Below are 19,330 nucleotides of genomic sequence, written 5' to 3'. Positions count from 1 at the left end.
TTATAGGAAGTCTTAAAGTCAGTAGTGCCATTTCTCCAACTTTGCTTTTCTTCTAATATATTATGTTGGCTATTCTGGGTCTTCGCCTTTCCATACAAACTTTAGAATCAGTTTTTCAATATCCACAAGCCTTGAATCTATAGAGCAAGCTGGGAAGAAGAACTTTACATCTTAACAATATCTTCCCATCAATGAACATTGAATATCTCTCTCCATTTATTTACATCTTTGATTTCTTTCATCACAGTTTGGTCATTTCTCTCATATAGGTCTTGTACATATTTTATTAGATTTATAACTAAGCTTCATTTTTTTTGGTGTTAATATAAATGATGTTGTGTTTTAATTTCGTATTCCAATTGTTTATTACTGGTACATATGAAAGCACTTTGTATATCAACCTTGTATCTTATAACTTTGCTATAATCACTTCCTAGAATATTTTTGTCAGTTCCCTGGGATTTTCTACATAAACAGTCTTGTCATCTACAAAGACAGTTTTATTTCTTCCTTCACAATTTGTACATGGATTATTTCCTTTTATAGTCTTATTGCATTAGCCAGAACTTCCAGTATAACATTAATAGGAGTGGTGAGAGGAGACATCCTTGCCTTATACCCAATCTTAGAAGAAAAGCATTTGGTTTCTCACCATTAAATATGCTAGCTGTGGAGTTTGTTTGGTAGATGGTCTTTATCAAGTAAGGAAGATCCCCTCTGTTCCTAGCATACTGAGATTTCACCATGAATGGGTATCCAGTTTGTCAAATTGTTTTCCTGTTTCTATTGATATGATTGTATGATTTTTCTTCTTTAGTCTCTTTATGTGATGGGTTACATTTGCATACCTGGAATAAATAACAATTGGTCATGATGTATACTTTACTTTGCACTTGATTTAGTTTCACTGGATTTGTTGAAGAGGCTTTGCACCTATGTTCATGAGATACTGGTCTATATTTTCTCTTTTATTGTAATGTCTCTGTAAGGTAATGATCACCTCATACAATGTGTTAGGAAGTGTTCCTTCTGCTTCTATATTCTGGAACAGACTGTAGAGAATTAGTATCATTTCCTTCTTAAATGTTTGGTAGAATTCACCAGTGAAATGATCTGGGCCTTTTGCTTTCTGTTTTGCAAAGTAATTAATTCTTTAATAGATATAGGCCTATTTGGTATTCTCTTTTTGTGAATTATGGTAGACTGTCTTTCCAGGAATTGGTCCATTTCATCTAGCTGTTATCAAATTTGTGGGCAGAGAGTTGTTCATCATATTCATTTATTATCTTTTTAATATCTATGGGATCTGTAGTGATGGCCCCTTTCATTTCTGATAGTAGCAATTCCTTCTTTCTTTTATTCTTGGTTAACCTGGTTAGGGACTTATTAATTTTATTGATCTTCTCAAAGAACAAATTTTTGGTTTCACTGATGTTCTCTATTCTTTTCCTGTTTTCAACTTCATTAATTTCTGGTCTAATTTTAGATACTTCATTTCTTTTGCTTGCTTTGGATTTAATTTGCTCTTATTTTTTTAGTTTCCAATGATGGAAGCTTATTGATTTTACATCTTTTTTCTTTTCTAAGACAAGTTGAACATCCCTAACCTGAAAATCTGAAATGCTCCAAAATCTGAAACTTTTTGAGCATCAACCTAATACTCAAAGGAAATGCTCATTGGAGCATTTTGGATTTCAGATTTTTGGATTAGGAATGCTCAACAGGTATGTATTCTGCAAATATTACAAAATCCAAAAAAAATCTGAAATCTAAAATACTTCTAGTCCCAAGCATTTTGGATAAGGGATACTCAACCTCTACATTCCTTCAATGCTATAAATTCCCTTCCAAGCACGATTTTCACAAGAAAATTTCTTAAGGTGTATTTTCATTTAGTTCAAAATATATTTTGATTTATCTTGATACTTCCTAGACACGTTAATTAGAAGTGTGTTGTTTAATCTCTAAATATTTTGGGATTTTCCAGCTATCTTTCTGTTATTAATTTTTAATTTAATTTCATGTGGCTGAGAGCATCGTTTATATGATTTCTATTCTTTTAAACTTGTTAAGGTGGGTTTTATGGCCCAGAATGTGGTCTATGCTGGTGAATGTCCCATCTTAGTTTGAGAAGAATGTGTATTCTGCTGTTCTTAGGTAAAGTATTCTATAAATATCAATTAATCCAGTTGATTGATGGTACTATTAAGTTCAACTATATCCTCACTGCTTTTCTTCCTTCTTAATCTGTCAATTACTGATAGAGGGGTGTTGAAAACTCCAACGATAATAGTGGATTCATCTATTTCTGGTATGATTCTTATCCTTGCTTCTCTGTAGATAAGGTGTTTTTCCCTCTCTGGCGTCTTTTGAGTTTTCTCTTTGTCTTTGACTTTCTGTATTTGGATATGACATACTTAGGCGCATTTTTCTTTTTTTGGTATTTATCCTGCTTGATGTTCTGTGAGGTTCCTGGATTTGTGGCTTGGTGTCTCTAAATAATTTTGAAAAATTCTCAGCCATTATTATTTCAAATATTTCTTCTATTCCTTTCTCTCTTTCTTCTCCTGTTAATTGCTTACTAACCTAGTAGCATTGAGTAGGATACTAAGTGTGAAGATTGTGGTTTTAACATACCAGTTATCATTAAAAGGATCAAAGCTACATGGAAAAGTAATGAATTCCAGGTTTGAGTCAAGAAGTACATGAGATAAGTCTAGAATATCTTTTCATACCAGAGAGCATGGAAGCTGCTATAGGTCAAATGTGTCTCCTGAAGTTTCATGTATTGGAAACTTAATCCCACTGTAACAGTATTAAGAGGGTGGTAAATCCTATTATGGTAATTGAAAGGTGGGGCCTTTAAGAGGTGACTAGATTATGAGGACTGTACCCTTGTGAATGGATTAATTGACTGATGTTTTAATGGGTGGTAATGGGCATGATTCTGATGGCTTTAAAAGGAGAGCAAGTGAGGAGTTTAGCTCTCTTGCTCAAGCCATTCACGATGTGATATCCTGTGTCACTGTAGAGTTACCCCATCACCAAGAAAAAGGCCCTCACCAGATGGCCCTGGATTTTGGACTTTCCCGACTCCAAAACTATGAGGAAAAATTCTATTTCTTTATAAATCAACAGTTCCAGGTATTCTGTTAGAAGCAACAGAAACAGACTAAGACAGAAGCTATCAAAAACTACTACTAATGAAAAAAATTTTAAAGCCATCTTCCAGAGGTGCCCACTGGTCAATAATAGGTATTTTGAGCATCAATAAGAATGCTAGTAATAATTGAATTGAAACCTATCAAAAATATGTAAATCCCAATATTTAATAATGATACTATAACAAAACAACATAAATCAAAAAACTATTTGGTCACTGTTAAAATTCAGACTCTGGAGCAGCCACTGAGGTGAGCCAAGACCAGACCCTTGTGGCACTAGGTCCAGTCTAAGGCCCTGTGGGGAAAGGAAGCACACACAGCCCAGTAGCCACTGAAGTGAGCAGAGACCCTTAAAGCCCCGGGGCCCAGTCTAAGGCCCTGGGGGGGGAGGGAAACACACAAAGCCCAGCAGCCGCCAAGGTGAGCCAAGACCAGACCTTTGCAGCAGCACCAGGGCTCAGTCTAAGGCCTGGAGGGAAGTACGCACAGCCCAGCAGCCACCAAGGTGAGCCGAGACCAGACCCTTGCAGCACCAGGGCTCAGCCTAAGGCCTGGAGGGAAGTGCACACAGCCCAGCAGCTGACGAGGGGAGCCAAGACCAGACCCTTGTGGCACTGGCACCAGGGCTCAGTCTAAGGCCTGGAGAGAAGCACACAGCCCAGCAGCCACCAAGGTGAGCTGAGACCAGACCCTTGCGGCACTGGGGCCCAGTCTAAGGCCCAGAGGGATGTGTACTCAGCCCAGCGGCTGCAGAAGTAAGCCAAGACTCACATGGCACTGGGGATCAGTCTAAGGCCCCGGGGGGAAGGGAAGTGCACAGAGACCAGCAGCTGCTGAGGTGAACCAAGACCAGACCCTTGTGGCACTGGGGCTCAGCCTAAGGCCCGGAGGGAAGTGCACACAGCCCAGCAGCTGACAAGGGGAGCCAAGACCAGACCCTTGTGGCACCAGCACCAGGGCTAGGTCTATGGCCTGGAGAGAAGTGCACACAGCCCAGCAGCCACCGAGGTGAGCTGAGACCAAACCCTTGCAGCACTGGGGTCCAGTCTAAGGCCCAGAGGGAAGCACACACAGCCCAGCAGCTGTGGAGGTGAGCCGAGACCCACATAGCACGGGGGATCAGTCTAAGGCCCCGGGGGGAAGGGAAGTGCACAGAGACCAGCAGCTCCTGAGGTAAGCCGAGACCAGACCCTTGCAGCACCAGGGTCCAGTCTAAGGCCCCAGGGGGAAGGAAGCACACACAGCCCAGCAGGCACTGAGGTGAGCTGAGACCTGCACAGCACCAGGGGCTCAGTCTACAGCCATGGAAAGCTAAAACAGGAGCCAAGGTAGTGTAATATAGATACTGCCACACTTTCTGTCACTACAAGGACAGTTCACCACCACAGCAGCAGCCAGGGCCACTCTACAGGCAACCTGCCACTCACTTGACTACATTGATATAGAAGATATAATTGATATAGAAGATACATTAATATGGAAGAGTCACCAGTAGAGCCTGCAAACAGAGGAGGAAGTTTTTGTCCTCATAGTCAACCTGAGTAACAGAAGAAGCAAGTTCTCTACCAGATGAACAAACATCAACAAAAAAACACTAGAACTACAAACAAAAAGAAGAAATGAAACCACCGAAAGAATACAGTATGGCTCCATATCAGACTCCATGGAACAGGGAATCCTTGAAATGTCTGAAAAAGAATTCCGAACAATGACCTTAAGAAAGCTTGAAGAAAGAAAAGAAGACTCAATTAGGGAACACAATGAAAGAAGAAAAAATATCCAGAATGTGAGGGAGGAAATCTACAAAGAGATTAATATCTTAAAAAAGAGTGTAGCAGAACTTCTAGAAATGAGATTTGCTCAATGAAATAAAAAGCACAACTGAGAGCTTGAACAGCAGGGTGATCAAGCAGAAGAAAGAATTTCGGATCTTGAAGATGGTCTTTTTGAAATAACTCAGGCAGACGGAAAAAAGAATTTAAAATAATACGGAAAATCTAAGAGACATAGCAGAAAACCTCGAGCGCTCTAACATCAAATTGTGTATATTTCAGAAGGGGAAGAGAAAGGTAAAGGTATTGAAAACCTATTCAAGGAAATAATAACAGAAAACTTCCCAGGTGTAGGGAGAAATGCAGACCTTCAGATCCAGGAAGCTCAAAGGTACCCAAACAATTTCAATCCAAAAAGATCCTCTTCAAGACACATTATAGGCAAGTCTGCAAAGCTCAAAGACAAAGAGAATTCTAAAAGCAGCAAGAGAAAAGTGTCAAGTCACCTATAAGGGAATCCCTATCAGACTAACAGCAGACTTCGCAACTGAAACCCTACAGGCCAGAAGAAAGTGATATATTCAAAACACTAAAAGAAAAAAACTGCCAGCCAAGAATTCTTTACCCAGCAAGGCTCTCCTTCAGAAATGAGGGAGAAGCAGTGTATTTCCCAGACAAACAAAAATTGTGGGAGTTCACCACCACACAAACAGCCCTGCAAGAATTCTCAAGGGAGTCCTTCATCTTGAATCTGAATAATGAATGTCACTACCATGAATACACAGGAAAGAGCAAAACCTGCTGTTAAAATAAAAATGCAAGTGAGGAAGACTAAGAAGCTAAATACTGCCACCTCAAATATACAAAATTGAAGAAGAGAAATAAAAGCGGAAGTAAGGATCAAAAGATATTAAAACATCTAAACAAAAAGCAACTAAATGACAGGAATTAAACAATATGTCAGAAACAACCCTAAGTATGAATGGATTAAACCCCCCATTAAAAGGCACAGTTGACTGACTGGATTAAAAGCTAGACCCAAGTATATGCTATCTCAAGAGATCCATCTCACATATAGAGACACATCCAGACTAAAAGTGAAGGGATGGAAAAAGATATACCATGCAAATGGAAACCAAAAATGAGCAGGAGTAGCTATTCTTATATTGGACAAAACGGACTTTAAACCAAAAATCACAAAAAGAGACAAAGAAGACCACTATATAATGATAAAAGGATCTATCCAGCTGGAAGACATAACAATCATAAATATATATGCATCCAATTCTGGAGCACCCAGATATATAAAGCAAACACTTTTAGACCTAAAGAAAGAAATAGGCCCTAATACATTAATAGTGGGTGACCTGAACATCCCTCTCTCAGTATGGGAAAGACCTTCCAGGCAACAAATCAACAAAGAGACACAGGATTTAAACTACACGTTAGACAAACTGGACCTGGCAGATATATACAGACTATTTCACCCAACAACTAAATAATATACTTTCTTGTCATCAGCTCATGGAACAATCTCTAGGGTAGACCACATATTAGCTCACAAATCTTGCCTCAGCAAATTTTTAAAAATTGAAATCATTCCAAGTATTTTTTCAGACAACAATGGACTAAAATTGGAAATTAATAATAAGCAAAACTCTGGAAACTATACAAATACATAGAAACTAAATAATAGGCTCCTGAATGACCTATGGGTCCAAGAAGAAATTAAACAGGAAATTAAAAAATTTCTAGAAACTAATGAAAAAAAAGATACATCATACCAAAACCAATGGGATACTGCAAAAGCAGTACTAACAGGCAGATTTATTGCAATAAATGCTTACATCAAAAGAACAGAAAGACTTCAAATAAACGACCTAATGCTACACCTCACAGAACTTGAAAAACAACAACAATCCAAACCTAAAGGTAGTAGATGGAAAGAAATAATTAAGATCAGAGCAGAACTAAATGGAATAGAAACCCAATAAACAATAGACAAGATCAACAAAACAAAAAGTTTGGTTTTTGAGAAGATAAATAAAATAGACAAACCATTAGCTAGGTTAACCAAACAAAAGAAGAGAGAAGATCCAAATAACAAAAATCAGAAATAAAAAGGGAGACATCACAACTGATACTACAGAAATTCAAAGAATCATGAGACTATTACAAACAACTGTATGACAACAAATATGAAAGTCTGGAAGATATGGATAAGTTCCTAGACACATACAAACTACCAAGACTGAACCAAGAAGAAACAGAAAACCTGAACAGAACAATAACAAGCAAGGAGATTGAAGTGGCAATTAGCAATCTTCCAACAAAGAAAAGTCTGGGTCCAGATAGCTTTACAACTGAATTCTATCAAACTTTTAAAGAGGAGTTAATAACAATTCTCCTCAAACTATTCCAAACAATTGAAACCGAAAGGTACTCTCCCACACTCATTCTATGAGGCCAACATAACTCTGATACCAAAACCAGATAAAGACACAATAAAAAAAGAAAATTACAGACTGATATCCTTGATGAACCTAGATGCAAAAATCCTCAACAAAATATTAGCCATCAGAATACAGCAACATATTTAAAAAATTATACACTATGATCAAGTGGGATTCATCCCAGGGATGCAAGGATGGTTCAACATATGAAAGTCAATAAATGTGATACATCACATCAACAGACTCAAGGACAAAGACCATATGATCATCTCAATAGATGCTGAAAAAGCATTTGACAAAATCAACATCCCTTCATGATAAAGACTCTCAACAAATTAGGTATAGAAGGAAAGTATCTCAACATAATAAAAGCCATTTATGACAAGACCACCACCTGTATCATTCTGAAAGGGGAAAAACTGAAGGCCTTTCCCTTAAGAACAGGAAGAAGACAAGGATGCCCACTCTCACCACTTCTATTAACATAGTACTAGCCAGAGCAATCAGGAAAGAGAAAGAAATAAAGGGAATCCAGATTGGAAAAGACAAAGTCAAACTTTCCTTATTTGCAGATGACATGATACTATATATAGAAAAACCTAAAGACTCTATCAAAAAACTCCTAGGGCTGGTTAATAACTTCAGTAACATTTCAAGACACAAAATAAATGCCCCCAAATCAATTGCATTTATATACTCAAAGAATGGACTAACAGAGAAATAAAGAAAGTAAACCCATTTACAATTATCATGAAAAAAATAAAATATCTAGGGATCAATTTAACCAAGGAGGTGAAAGACCACTACAATGACAACTACAAACCACTTCTGAAAGAAATTAAAGAAGACACCAAAAGATGGAAAGATATTCCATGCTCTTGGATTGGAAGAAATAACATTGTGAAAATGTCTATACTACCCAAAGTGATCTACAGATTCAATGCAATCTCCATCAAAATACCAATGACATTCTTCACAGAAATAGAAAAAACAATATTACCCTTCATATGGAACAAAAAAAGAGCCTGAATTGCCAAAGCAATCCTGAGCAAAAAAAAAGCAGGAGGCATAACACTACCTGACTTCAAATTATACTACAAAGCTATTGTAACCAAAACAGCATAGTACTAGTATAAAAATACACATTCAGTCCACTGGATTAGAATTGAGAACCCAGAAATCACCCCTGAGTGAAGCCAATTACAGCCATCTGATATTGGACAAAGGCAACAAAATGTACATTGGGATAAAGACTGCCTCTTCAACAAGTGGTGCTGGGAAAACTGGATATCCATATGCAGAAGAATGAAACTAGATATGCACCTCTCACCATACACTAAAATCAACTCAAAATGGATTAAATACTTAAGTATAAGACCTGAAACTGTAAAATTACTATGGGAAAATATAGTTGAAACATTTCAGCAATTGGATTTGGGCACAGATTTTACGAACATGAGCCTGAAAGCACAAGCAGCAAAAGAAAAAAATAAACAAATGGGACTATATCAAAACCAGTGCCTCAGGGCCTGCCCAGGAACCTGGGTTACGGAGCCAGGGACTGGACCCCCCCTGCCCACAACCAGGCACACCACCAGCACCAAGGAGCATGCCAAAAACCTCTCCTCCATGTGGGTGGTGCACCACAGCCACCACAATAACCATGGCTGCTGCAAAGGGGTAGACACCACAACCATGGTGCATATGGTCCACCAGCCACTGGAGTGCATTGACACAAGGAGAGTCACCAGCAGAGATAAGGAAAAGAAGAGGATGTCTCTCTCCACAAAGCCCATTCCAGAGTGACAGAAAAAGCACCTACTCTATGATAATATTGGGGGACCTGAACACACTTCTCAGCATTGGAAAGATCATCTAGGCAACAAATCAACAGAGTAACCATTACTCTTTCAGAAGGAGAGAAGAAATCTAGGGTTATCTAGGGAGTGGGGAGGGAGAGGGGGAAAGGGAGAGATTGAACAAGGGGCATAAAGAATAAGTACAATTAGTAACGATAAACATACTAGTAATACTGATTTGATCAACATATGTCAACATTGAATCCCCAAAATATGTATAATTATGATTCAATAAAAAAAATTTTTTAAATCATTACAGAGTGACAAGACTATAAAGAATTATTATAAAGGAAAATAGGTACCATAAAAAGGAAAAAAAGTGCTTAAATTGCTTCTGTCTTGGGCATTTTGCTAATGCAAGTAAATTTGAGAATGTTTTGCCAGGCTTTTAAGGATGGGAACATAAATCAAGTTTCTGGGCATGCACAAAACTGGCACTTAATAAAAGAACCTTGCATGTTAAACGGATATCCACAATCTTATCACTTATAGAAGAAAGTTTCTTGAGTTGGGCCTTATTGAAAACTTGGCTGGATAATTCTTTGTTGTGACGGACTGTCCTGTGTATTGTAGGATGTTGAACAGCATCCCTGGTCTCCACCCATGAGATGCCAGTAGGACAACCCAGGTTTGATGACCAAAAATGTCTCCACATATTTCCAAATGACCCCCAGGGAGCAAAATCACCCCTAGTTGAGAGGCATTGTTCTAAAGGTTAACTTACTCTGCACCCCAGAGCAAAGTGGAGAAGTGTGAATGCCTTTGGTAGAGTAAGATACAATGAAAACAGCAAAAAAACCCACAAGCTAAAAAAAGGAAAAGAAAAAGGAGTTTTTAAGAAGAAAAAGAACAAACTAGAAAACATAAAATAAGATAGATTTAAATTGAGATTTATCAGTTATTATATTAATGTCAATGGACTAGATATTTCAATTAAAAGATAATCAAACTGAATAAAAAATCCAACTATATATTATTTATAAGTGACAGATCTTAAACTAGCTTTAAAATATGTATACAGAGCAAAAATTCATATGGAAAAATAGACAAATTCACAAATACATGTGGCAATTTTTAATATTTCTTTCTTGGCAATTGATAGAACAAGTACACCAGAAAAATCAGAATATAGAAAATTTAAGCAACATCATTAACAATCTATATCTAATAGAGTTATACAGAAAACTATACCTACTAACTACAGTACATATATTAGTTGTAAGCACGCAAAGAACATTTACAAAACTTGACATACTGGTTGATGAAGCAAGTATAATCAGATTTCAAAAGATTGATGTCATACAGAACTCAGTAACTGACAAGCCAGAAATCAGTTGAAAGAAATGGAGGGAGGGAGGAAGAGAAAAGGAGAGGGAAAGAAGGAAGGAAAGGAGGAAGGAAGGTAGGCAGGCAAGCAAGCTCTGAAAGTTAAGAAACACACTTCCAAATAACAAATGGTCAGTGAAGAAATCATAATGTATATTAAAAATATTCTAAACTTCATAAAAGTAAATATAAACAAATATAGGATGTACCTAAAGCAGAACTAAAAAGCAAATTGCAGAACTAAAAAGCAAATTTACACACAAATATGCATCCATTATAAAAGACTAAAAATTGATTAGCTAAACAACATTTTAAGAAATTAGGAAGAAAAGAGAAAAACCCAAAGAAAGTAGAAGTTAAAAGCAGAAATTAATGAAACACAAAACAGCATCAGAGGGAAGATCAACAAAGTCAAAAGTGGGTCTTTGGAAAAAACAAACCTCTGGTGAGACAGGAAGAAAGAGAAAGCACAAAGAACCAGTATCATACATGGAAATGGTAATATTACAAGAGATTCTAAATATGCATATTAAAGTTATCACCATTGATATTCAACATTGGATGCAGTTCCTAGCCAATGCAGTAAAGCAAGAAAAATAAAACTCACAAAGGAAGAAACAAATCCATCACTATTCATAGATAACATGGTATGATACTTAGAAAATCCAAAAGAAACCTTAAATTATTAGAATTAAGAAGAGAATTAAGCAAGTTTGTTGGATACAAAATAAATATACAAATATAAATTATATTCCCTTATTCGAGCAACAAATAATAATAATAAAAAAAAAATGAAACAGTAGAAAATGAAAAGATAACCCTGAATTGCCAAAGCAATCCTGAGCAAAAATATAAAGCTGGAGACATACCACTACTTGACTTCAAATTATACTACACAGCTACAGTAACCAAAGCAGCATAGTACTGGCATAAAAAAAAAAAAAACCAAAAAAAAAAAACCCCACTGAGACCAATGGAATAGAACAGAAAACCCAGAAATCAACCCACAAACTTAGTCAACTGATCTTTATCAAAGGTACCAGGAACACATATTGGGGAAAGAGTGCCTCTTCAATAAATGGTGCTGGGAAAACTGGACATCTATATATACAAGAATTAAACTAGACCCTTACCTCTCACCATACATCAATTCATCTTTAAAATGGATTAAAGACTTAAATATAAGACCTGCAAGCATAAAACTACTAAAAGAAAACATAGGGGAAACACTTCAGTAAGTAGGAATGGGCAAACACTTTATGAATATGACCTCAAAAGCACAGGCAACAAAAGAAAAAATAAACAAATAGGATTACATCAAACTAAAAAGTTTCTGCATAGCAAAAGAAACAATTAACAGAGCAAAAAGACAACCTACAGAGTGGGCGAAAATATTTGAAAACTGCATCCGACAAAGGATTAATATCTAGAATATATAAGGAATTCACACAACAATAAAAAAAACCAAATAACTCAATTAGAAAATGGGCAAACGAGCTGAATAGGCATTTCTCAAATGAAGATATACAAATGGCCAACAGACACATAGAAAAAAGCTCAACATCACTAAGCATCAGGGAAATGCAAACCAAAACTACACTGAAATGTCATCTCACCCCAGTAAGACTGACTATTATCAAAAACACAGAGAATAAAAAATGCTGGTGAGGATTCAGAGAAAAGAAAACCCTCCTACTATTGGTGGGACTGTAAATTGGTGCAGCCACTATGGAAAACAGTAAGGAGGTTCCTCACAGGTACAAATAGAACTGCCATACAATCAATTCCACTACTGCATATATACCTAAAAGAATGGAAATCATCATGTTGCAGGGATACCTGCACCCCTATGTTTATCACAGCTCTGTTTACAAAAGCTAAGAGTTGGAAACAACCTAAATGTCCATCTCCATCATCAGACAACTGGATAAGGCAAATGTAGTTCATGTACACAATGGAATACTATTCGTTTTTTTGTTTGTTTGTTTGTTTGTTTTGTGACCGGTAAGGGGATCGTAACCCTTGGCTTGGTGTTGCCCGCACCGTGCTCAGCCATTGAGCGCACCGGCCATCCCCATATAGGATCCGAACCTGCAGCCTCGGCGCTCCCAGCACTGCTGCGCTCCCAGTGCCGCACTCTCCCGAGTGAGCCACGGGGCCAGCCCGAAGAAGCGCTTTAGATCAGTAGGGAGAACTGGACTTTACAATTAATCTTCCCAAGAGAACTACATAAAATTGGACTCTATTTCATACACTGTAACAGAAATTCACATTAGGTGGAATAAAAACCTAAAAGCAAAATGTAAAATTTTTTAGAAAAAACAAAATAATAATAATAATATGGGGGAATATACTCATGAATTCAAGGTAAGGAAGGATATTTTTTAAACAGGTAACAAAAAATATCCAACATAGAAGACTGACAAATTCCACTATATAAAAATTAAGAACTTTTATATATCAAAAGAATCTTAGAAACTTAAAGGGTAAAAAGCCAAGCCACATGGGGAAGATGATATTTGAAACATAAATAATTAAGAAAGAACTATTATGTATAATACATAATTAATCTAGTCAATAAGAGAAAGATTAACAACCAATAGAAAAACAGGCCAAGAACTTGAACAGGTATCTACAAAACAAAAGTTCCAAATAGTCTATAAATATATGAAAAGGAGCCCAATCTCATTAGCAATCAGGGAAATGCAAATAAAATTCCAAATCTTTTTTATAGATAGCAATGTGTAGTGCTACAATCAAAGGAGTAGCAGTCATACCAGGAAGAGAATTCTAGAATTAAAGCTAGAAAACTACTGTAAGAAAACCTAACAAGTGGGATGTTACTGAAAGTGGGATCGGGAAAGCCTTCTCAGGATATGATATGTAGGCTGAGACCTGAAGATGCCAGGGCATCAGCCCTAATGAGGAAGGGACAGCAGATAGTCAGGGCATCAGCCCTAATGGGGAAGGGACTAGATTTATCTGAGGTAATAAATGACGGCACTGTGGCTGGAGCCTAATGACAGGGGAAAGGTGGCTAAGGTGAGGTTGTAGAGGTCACGGGCCAGATTAGGCAGAGCTATCAAGGTTGGATTTTATTATGTGATCTGATTCATATTTTAAAAATATTACTCTGGCCATTGTATAAAGAATACTTAGGAGGCTGTTGTAGTGGCCCAGAGTTGGCTCATACTCAGAGGTGGTATGAGCTTACTTTAAAGTATTGTCAGTAGAGGGGAGAGCACACAGAATCAAGAAATATCTACTTAGGAGTAGAATCACCAGGAAGGACTTCCATGATTGTAGGATCATCCAAACATAGAGCTGCCCCTTGGATGTCTTCTAGCTGTCTGACTAGAGCTATTCTCCCAGGCTCTACTTTGAGATCTTTAGCTCATGCCACAGAATGCACCAGAAGTATAAATGTTCCCATTCAAACTAATTTTTCTGCCTTAAAAACTACCTGTTAATTGAGAACTTAACTAATGCAATATACTTGTGTTTAGTACACCAAATCTTTTTGACAATCTTATCAGTTAGGTATTCTTTTCCTTTTAAATTATGAGGGAATAGAGGTTCAAGTCTGGTAAAGTAATTTGCTCAAGACAAAAGCTGGAGTCAAAGCCCGGCTCTATGGGATTCCAGTTCCTCTGATCATCCCTTGTACCATATTACCTCCCATTTTCCTCTCTTCCCTTCTGTCTGAACCACTCTACTGCTTTCTTTTCCCTCATTACCAAATCCAATGGTCAGTTCTCAGTCCTCAGTTTACTTATGTTCCTGGATCTGAAAGACTCTACCCTTCTTGAATACCTTTTTCACTGGTTTCTGAGATAACAAGTTCTTCTTATTTTTCTCCTAGCTTACCAGCTATTCCTTCCCAGTCCCCTTTCCAGGACCTTCCCCCTTTTTCTGACCAAATTGTAGAGTACATTAGGACCTTTCCTTTAATAACTACTACAACTCCATAAGTGATTTCTAACAGGCCCAAGGTTTAAATATTATTAATATTTATGTTATTTCTCCCCAGGTGATTTCTTGACATCTCCCCATTTCCAACAGATACACCTAAAGTATCATGTCTAAAACAGAACACTTAAATACCTGTTTTTCCTAACTAAGAAAATGACATCCAGTTACTCAGGCATAAATATAAGAAGCTGTCCTGTATTTCTTTTCCAGACATCACTTCCAATTAATCAGCAAGAGGCTGTACCTTTAAAAATCCGTTCAGAATCTGACCCCTTCATATCACCTTCACTTATTTCTGCTCTCATGTAAACCACCACAATCTCTAATCTGGACTGCAAAAATGGTCTTCCAACTGGTCTTCCTGCTTCTCTCTTGCTCCCAGTTTATTTGCCATATGGCATGCACAGTGTTCTTTAAAAATTACAACTTTAATCACATCGTTCCTCTGCTTGAAACTAGCCAATCATTTCCATCATACTTCAAATGTAATCCCAGTTCTTTTTTTTTTTTTTTTTAATTTTATTTTGTCGATATACATTGTGTAATCCCAGTTCTTAATCATGGTCTACAAATCCCTACATGATCTGGCCCCACCTCCTCTCTGACCTCATTTTGTACTACTTCTGTTCTCCCTCCCTCACCCTAGTCATACTTGTTTATCTGCTGACCCTCAAAAGCATCACTCATTCCTACCTCAGTTCCTTTGTAATGGCTAGTCCCTCTGCCATAAATGTTCTTCTCCCAGAATTTGCATAGCTAACTCCAAAACTTTATTCATGTCTCTGCTCAAATGTCATACCTCAGAGAGCCATCGCTGACCGCCCTCTCCGCCAGAACACCTCCTCCCACTACCCCACTTTTCTCAGCTTTTTGCTTTGCTTCATAACATTTATCACTCCTTACATATTCTTATTTGTTATTTCTCCTGCTAGAAAAGATCTCTGAGGATACAGAATCTTCCTGTACACTGCTATCTTCTCAATAGTTAGAACACAGAGGCCACTTTAAAAGTATTTGTTGGCAAAAGACTTTTATACAGGTTTCACTGGATAAAAAATAAAGGTAAAATGTCAGTAGAAAATAAGGAGGGCTGCTCTCTGAAAACACATGGAAAAACAATAGAAAAGCAGGGAAAGTGGTAAAAGGGGTGAAAAGGGGATTTCCTTTGGTAACTCATGCTAAAACAGTTTTGCTCTCCAGGGATCAGGCTTTTCTCCACAGACCTTGGTTGGGTCTTCAAGAAGAACTTCCCAGTTAATATCTCAAAGGTATGGCCAACTTATTAAGCAATTGGATGCTTACCCAGAATGACCTTCCCTTGCCTGACCATCTCTTACTCACCTGGGCTCTGACCTCTTGTCATATCTTGCACAACCTTCCAGGGCTCTTTCCCTTGCTCCAATAAGGAGAGTACATCTGGCTTAGAAATAGAAAATCCTGCTTATAAGAATGGAAATGGATATAGTTATGCTCTGGTGTCAATAATTAAAATTGAGTATATTGTTCATTAAATAAGAAGGTCAGTTACAGAAATATTCAGAAGAAGAATATCTAACAAATAGAAAAGATAAAGGTGCCCAATGGAGCTGTCCATGTCAAAGTCTATAAGGCACAAACAAGTTACACAGTCTGAAATTCAGCTAGGCACTTGAAAAGTTTCCTAAATCTCACAAAGCCAAATTATTAGGAGTAGACAAACTTACCCAGTGAGACCATGTTGCTGTAGTTCTCCAACATCACGTCTCTGTACAAATCCTTTTGTTCCAAGTCCAGGCATTCCCACTCTTCCTGAGAGAAGTCTATGGCAACATCCTTGAATAACACCAATGTCTGAAATGACAAACCCAGTTTTAATGGTAAAATAATGAAAATATTTTTTAGAAGCAATGAGATAAGGAAAAAAGTATTATATAAAGGGACAAAAACAGTGAGCAAATATGAAGCTGGAAGCTTGCAAAGTGGATAGTAATGGGAAAAAGTGAGTGTAATAGATGTAGATCCCCAAATAGTTCCTCAGCATTCCTAATACTCTATCATAGCTTCTTTGGAATAGATATGGTATGAACAAAAACCAGGCAAGTGTTGTCCAATTAAATGAAATAATGGTACTTGCTTCAGCAGCAAATATATAAAATTGGAATGATGCAGAGAAGATGAGCATGGCCCCTCAGCAAGGATAACATACAAATTCATGAAGCACTCCACATTCTTCCAAGGATACTATACCAGTAAAGCTATCCATCAGAAATGAAGAAGAAATAGTATCTTCCCAAGACAAACAAAAACTGCAGGAATTCAGCACCATAAGACCACTATAAGAAATCACTATAAGAAATCCTCAAGTGAGTCCTACATCTGGAATCAAAAGAGTGATAACTATGATCATGAATATATGAGAAAGAATAAAGCCCACTAGTAGAGCAGATACACAAATGAAAGAAACTATCTTTTCATTACAAAAAACACCAAACAGCAAAGGCAAAGAATTAAAGGGAAAGAGAAGAGCAAAAGAAATATAAAACAGCCATATAAAAATAATAAAATGGCAGTAGTAAGGCAATACCTTTCAATAACAACCATGAATGTAAATGGATTAAATTCCCCACTTAAAAGATATAGACTGGCTGAATGGATTAAAAAAAATTGAGCCAAACTATATGCTGTCTGCAAGAAACTCTCACTTCACCAGTAAAGACATACACAGACTAACAGTGAAGGGATGGAAAAAGATATTTGATGCAAATGGAAACCAGAAATGAGCAGAAGTAGCTATACTTATATCAAGTAAAATAGACTTTAAACCAAAAAGTATAAAAAGGTCATTATATAATGATAAAGGAATCTATCCAGCAAGAGCATGTAACAATCATAAATATATAAGGACTCAACATCAAAGCACCCAGATATATAAAGTAAATATTATTAGACATAAAGGGAGTGATAGACCCCAGTAATGTTGGGGACCCAACACTCCTCTCTCAATATTGAACAGATCCTCTAGACAATAAATCAGAGAAACACAGGATTTAAACTACACTTTAGACCAACTGGACTTGACAATAATCTACAGAACATTTCTTTCAACAACCACAGAATATACATTCTTCTCATAAGCACATGGAACATTTTCCAAAATAGGACACATGTTAGGTCACAAATCAGAAAAAGCATTTAGCAAAATTCAATATCTATGTATGATAAAGACCTCCCAAAATTTAGGTATAGAGGGAAAATATCTCAATACAATAAAAGCTATATATGATAAATCCACCACCAGCATCATCCTGAACAGGGAAAAGCTAAAAAAATTTTCTTTAAGAATAGGAACAAGACAAGGATTCCCATTCTCATCAATCCTACTTAACATAGCATTGGAAGTACTAGCCAGAGCAATCAGGCAAGAGGAAGAAATAAAGGGAATCCAAATTGGAAAAGATGAAGTCAAACTGTTTGCAGATGACATGATTCTATATACAGAAAAACCTGAAGACTCCACCAAAAAAGTCTTAGAGCTGATAAACAAATTCAGTGAAGTTGCAGGATGCAAAATCAATATACAAAAATCAGTAGCATTCTTATACACCAACATCGATCTCGTAGAAAAAGAAATCATGAAAGCAAGCCTATTTACAATAGCTCCAAAAAAATAAAATACCTAAGAATTATTTCACTCAAGGAAGTGAAAGATGAGAACTACAAAATACTTATGAAAGAAATTAAAGAGGACACAAAAGGATGGAAAGACATTCCATGTTCATGGATTTGAAGAATTAACATTATGAAAATGTCCACACTACCCAAAGTGATCTACAGATTCAATTCAATCCCCATCAAAATACCAATGACATTCTTCACAGAAATAGAAAAAACAATCCTAACATTTGTATGGAACAACAAAAGACCCCGAGTAGCCAAAGCAATCCTGTGCAAAAGGAGCAAAGCTGGATACATTATACTTCCTGACTTCAAATTACACTACAAAGCTATAGTAATCAAAACAGCTATAGTAACCAAAACCAAAATAGTGTCTGGAATAAAAACAGATACACAGACCACTGGAACAGAAGAGTGAACCCAGAAATCAATCCACATACCTACAACCAACCCATCTGACAAAGGCACCAAGAAAATACATTGGGGAAAGGACGGCCATTTCAATAAAGGATGCTGGGAAAACTGGATATCCATGTGTAGAAGAATGACACTAGACCTTTACCTCTTGCTATATACCAAAATCAACTCAAAATGGATTAAAGACTTAAATATAAGACCTGAAACTATAAAACTCCTAGAAGAAAACACAGGGAAACACATCAGAATGTGGGATTGGGCAAAGACTTTAAAAACAAGAACTCAAAATCACAGGCAACAAAAGAAAAAATAAAAAAGTAGGATTATATGAAACTGAAAAGTTTCTATACAGCAAATGAAACAATCAACAGAGTGAAAGACAACCTACGGATTAGGAGAAAATATTTGCAAACTATGTTTCTGACAAGGGATTAATATCTAGAATACACAAGGAACTCAAACAACAGTAAAATAATAATAATAATAATCTGATTAAAAAATGGAAAAAGGAGCAGAATAGACATTTCTCAAAAGAAGACATTCATATGGCCAACAGGTACACAAATAAATGTTCAACATCACTAATCATCAGGGAAATGCAAACCAAAACTACATTAAGATATCATCTCACCCCAGTTAGACTAGCTATTTTCAAAAAGAGAAAGTACAAAAATAATTTTAAAAAAATAACAAATACTGGTGAGGATGCAGAG

At 36.8% G+C, this 19,330-nt stretch overlaps 2 protein-coding genes and 1 non-coding gene across 8 annotated transcripts in view; 2 read left to right on the top strand and 1 right to left on the bottom strand.

The window, feature by feature from the left end:
* LOC134387391 (zinc finger protein 585A-like) overlaps positions 1–19,330 on the top strand; it is a 231,801-nt gene that overhangs the window by 72,969 nt on the left and 139,502 nt on the right. The gene's annotated exons all lie outside the window — the stretch shown is intronic.
* Positions 1–19,330, bottom strand: part of LOC134388647 (zinc finger protein 571-like) — a 41,357-nt gene that overhangs the window by 6,033 nt on the left and 15,994 nt on the right. For 4 of the 6 annotated variants that reach the window (XM_063111859.1, XM_063111863.1, XM_063111860.1 and 1 more), the window contains 2 exons: positions 16,250–16,376; positions 15,888–15,986 (listed from right to left, as the gene is read on the bottom strand). In XM_063111859.1, coding sequence (XP_062967929.1) covers positions 15,888–15,986; positions 16,250–16,376 — 226 coding nt within the window. The remainder of the gene's footprint in view (positions 1–15,887; positions 15,987–16,249; positions 16,377–19,330) is intronic. The other 2 variants (XM_063111862.1, XM_063111864.1) reach the window with 2 other exon arrangements.
* LOC134389795 (U6 spliceosomal RNA) lies at positions 16,656–16,757 on the top strand. Its single transcript, XR_010024768.1, has one exon. It is a non-coding gene; the product is annotated as a U6 spliceosomal RNA (small nuclear RNA).

The sequence above is a fragment of the Cynocephalus volans genome, chromosome 10 (assembly GCF_027409185.1).
Source record: "Cynocephalus volans isolate mCynVol1 chromosome 10, mCynVol1.pri, whole genome shotgun sequence".
Classification (NCBI taxonomy): Eukaryota; Metazoa; Chordata; class Mammalia; order Dermoptera; family Cynocephalidae; genus Cynocephalus; species Cynocephalus volans.
Note: the sequence above shows the minus strand (reverse complement) of the source record. Positions and strands in the feature narration are given on the sequence as shown.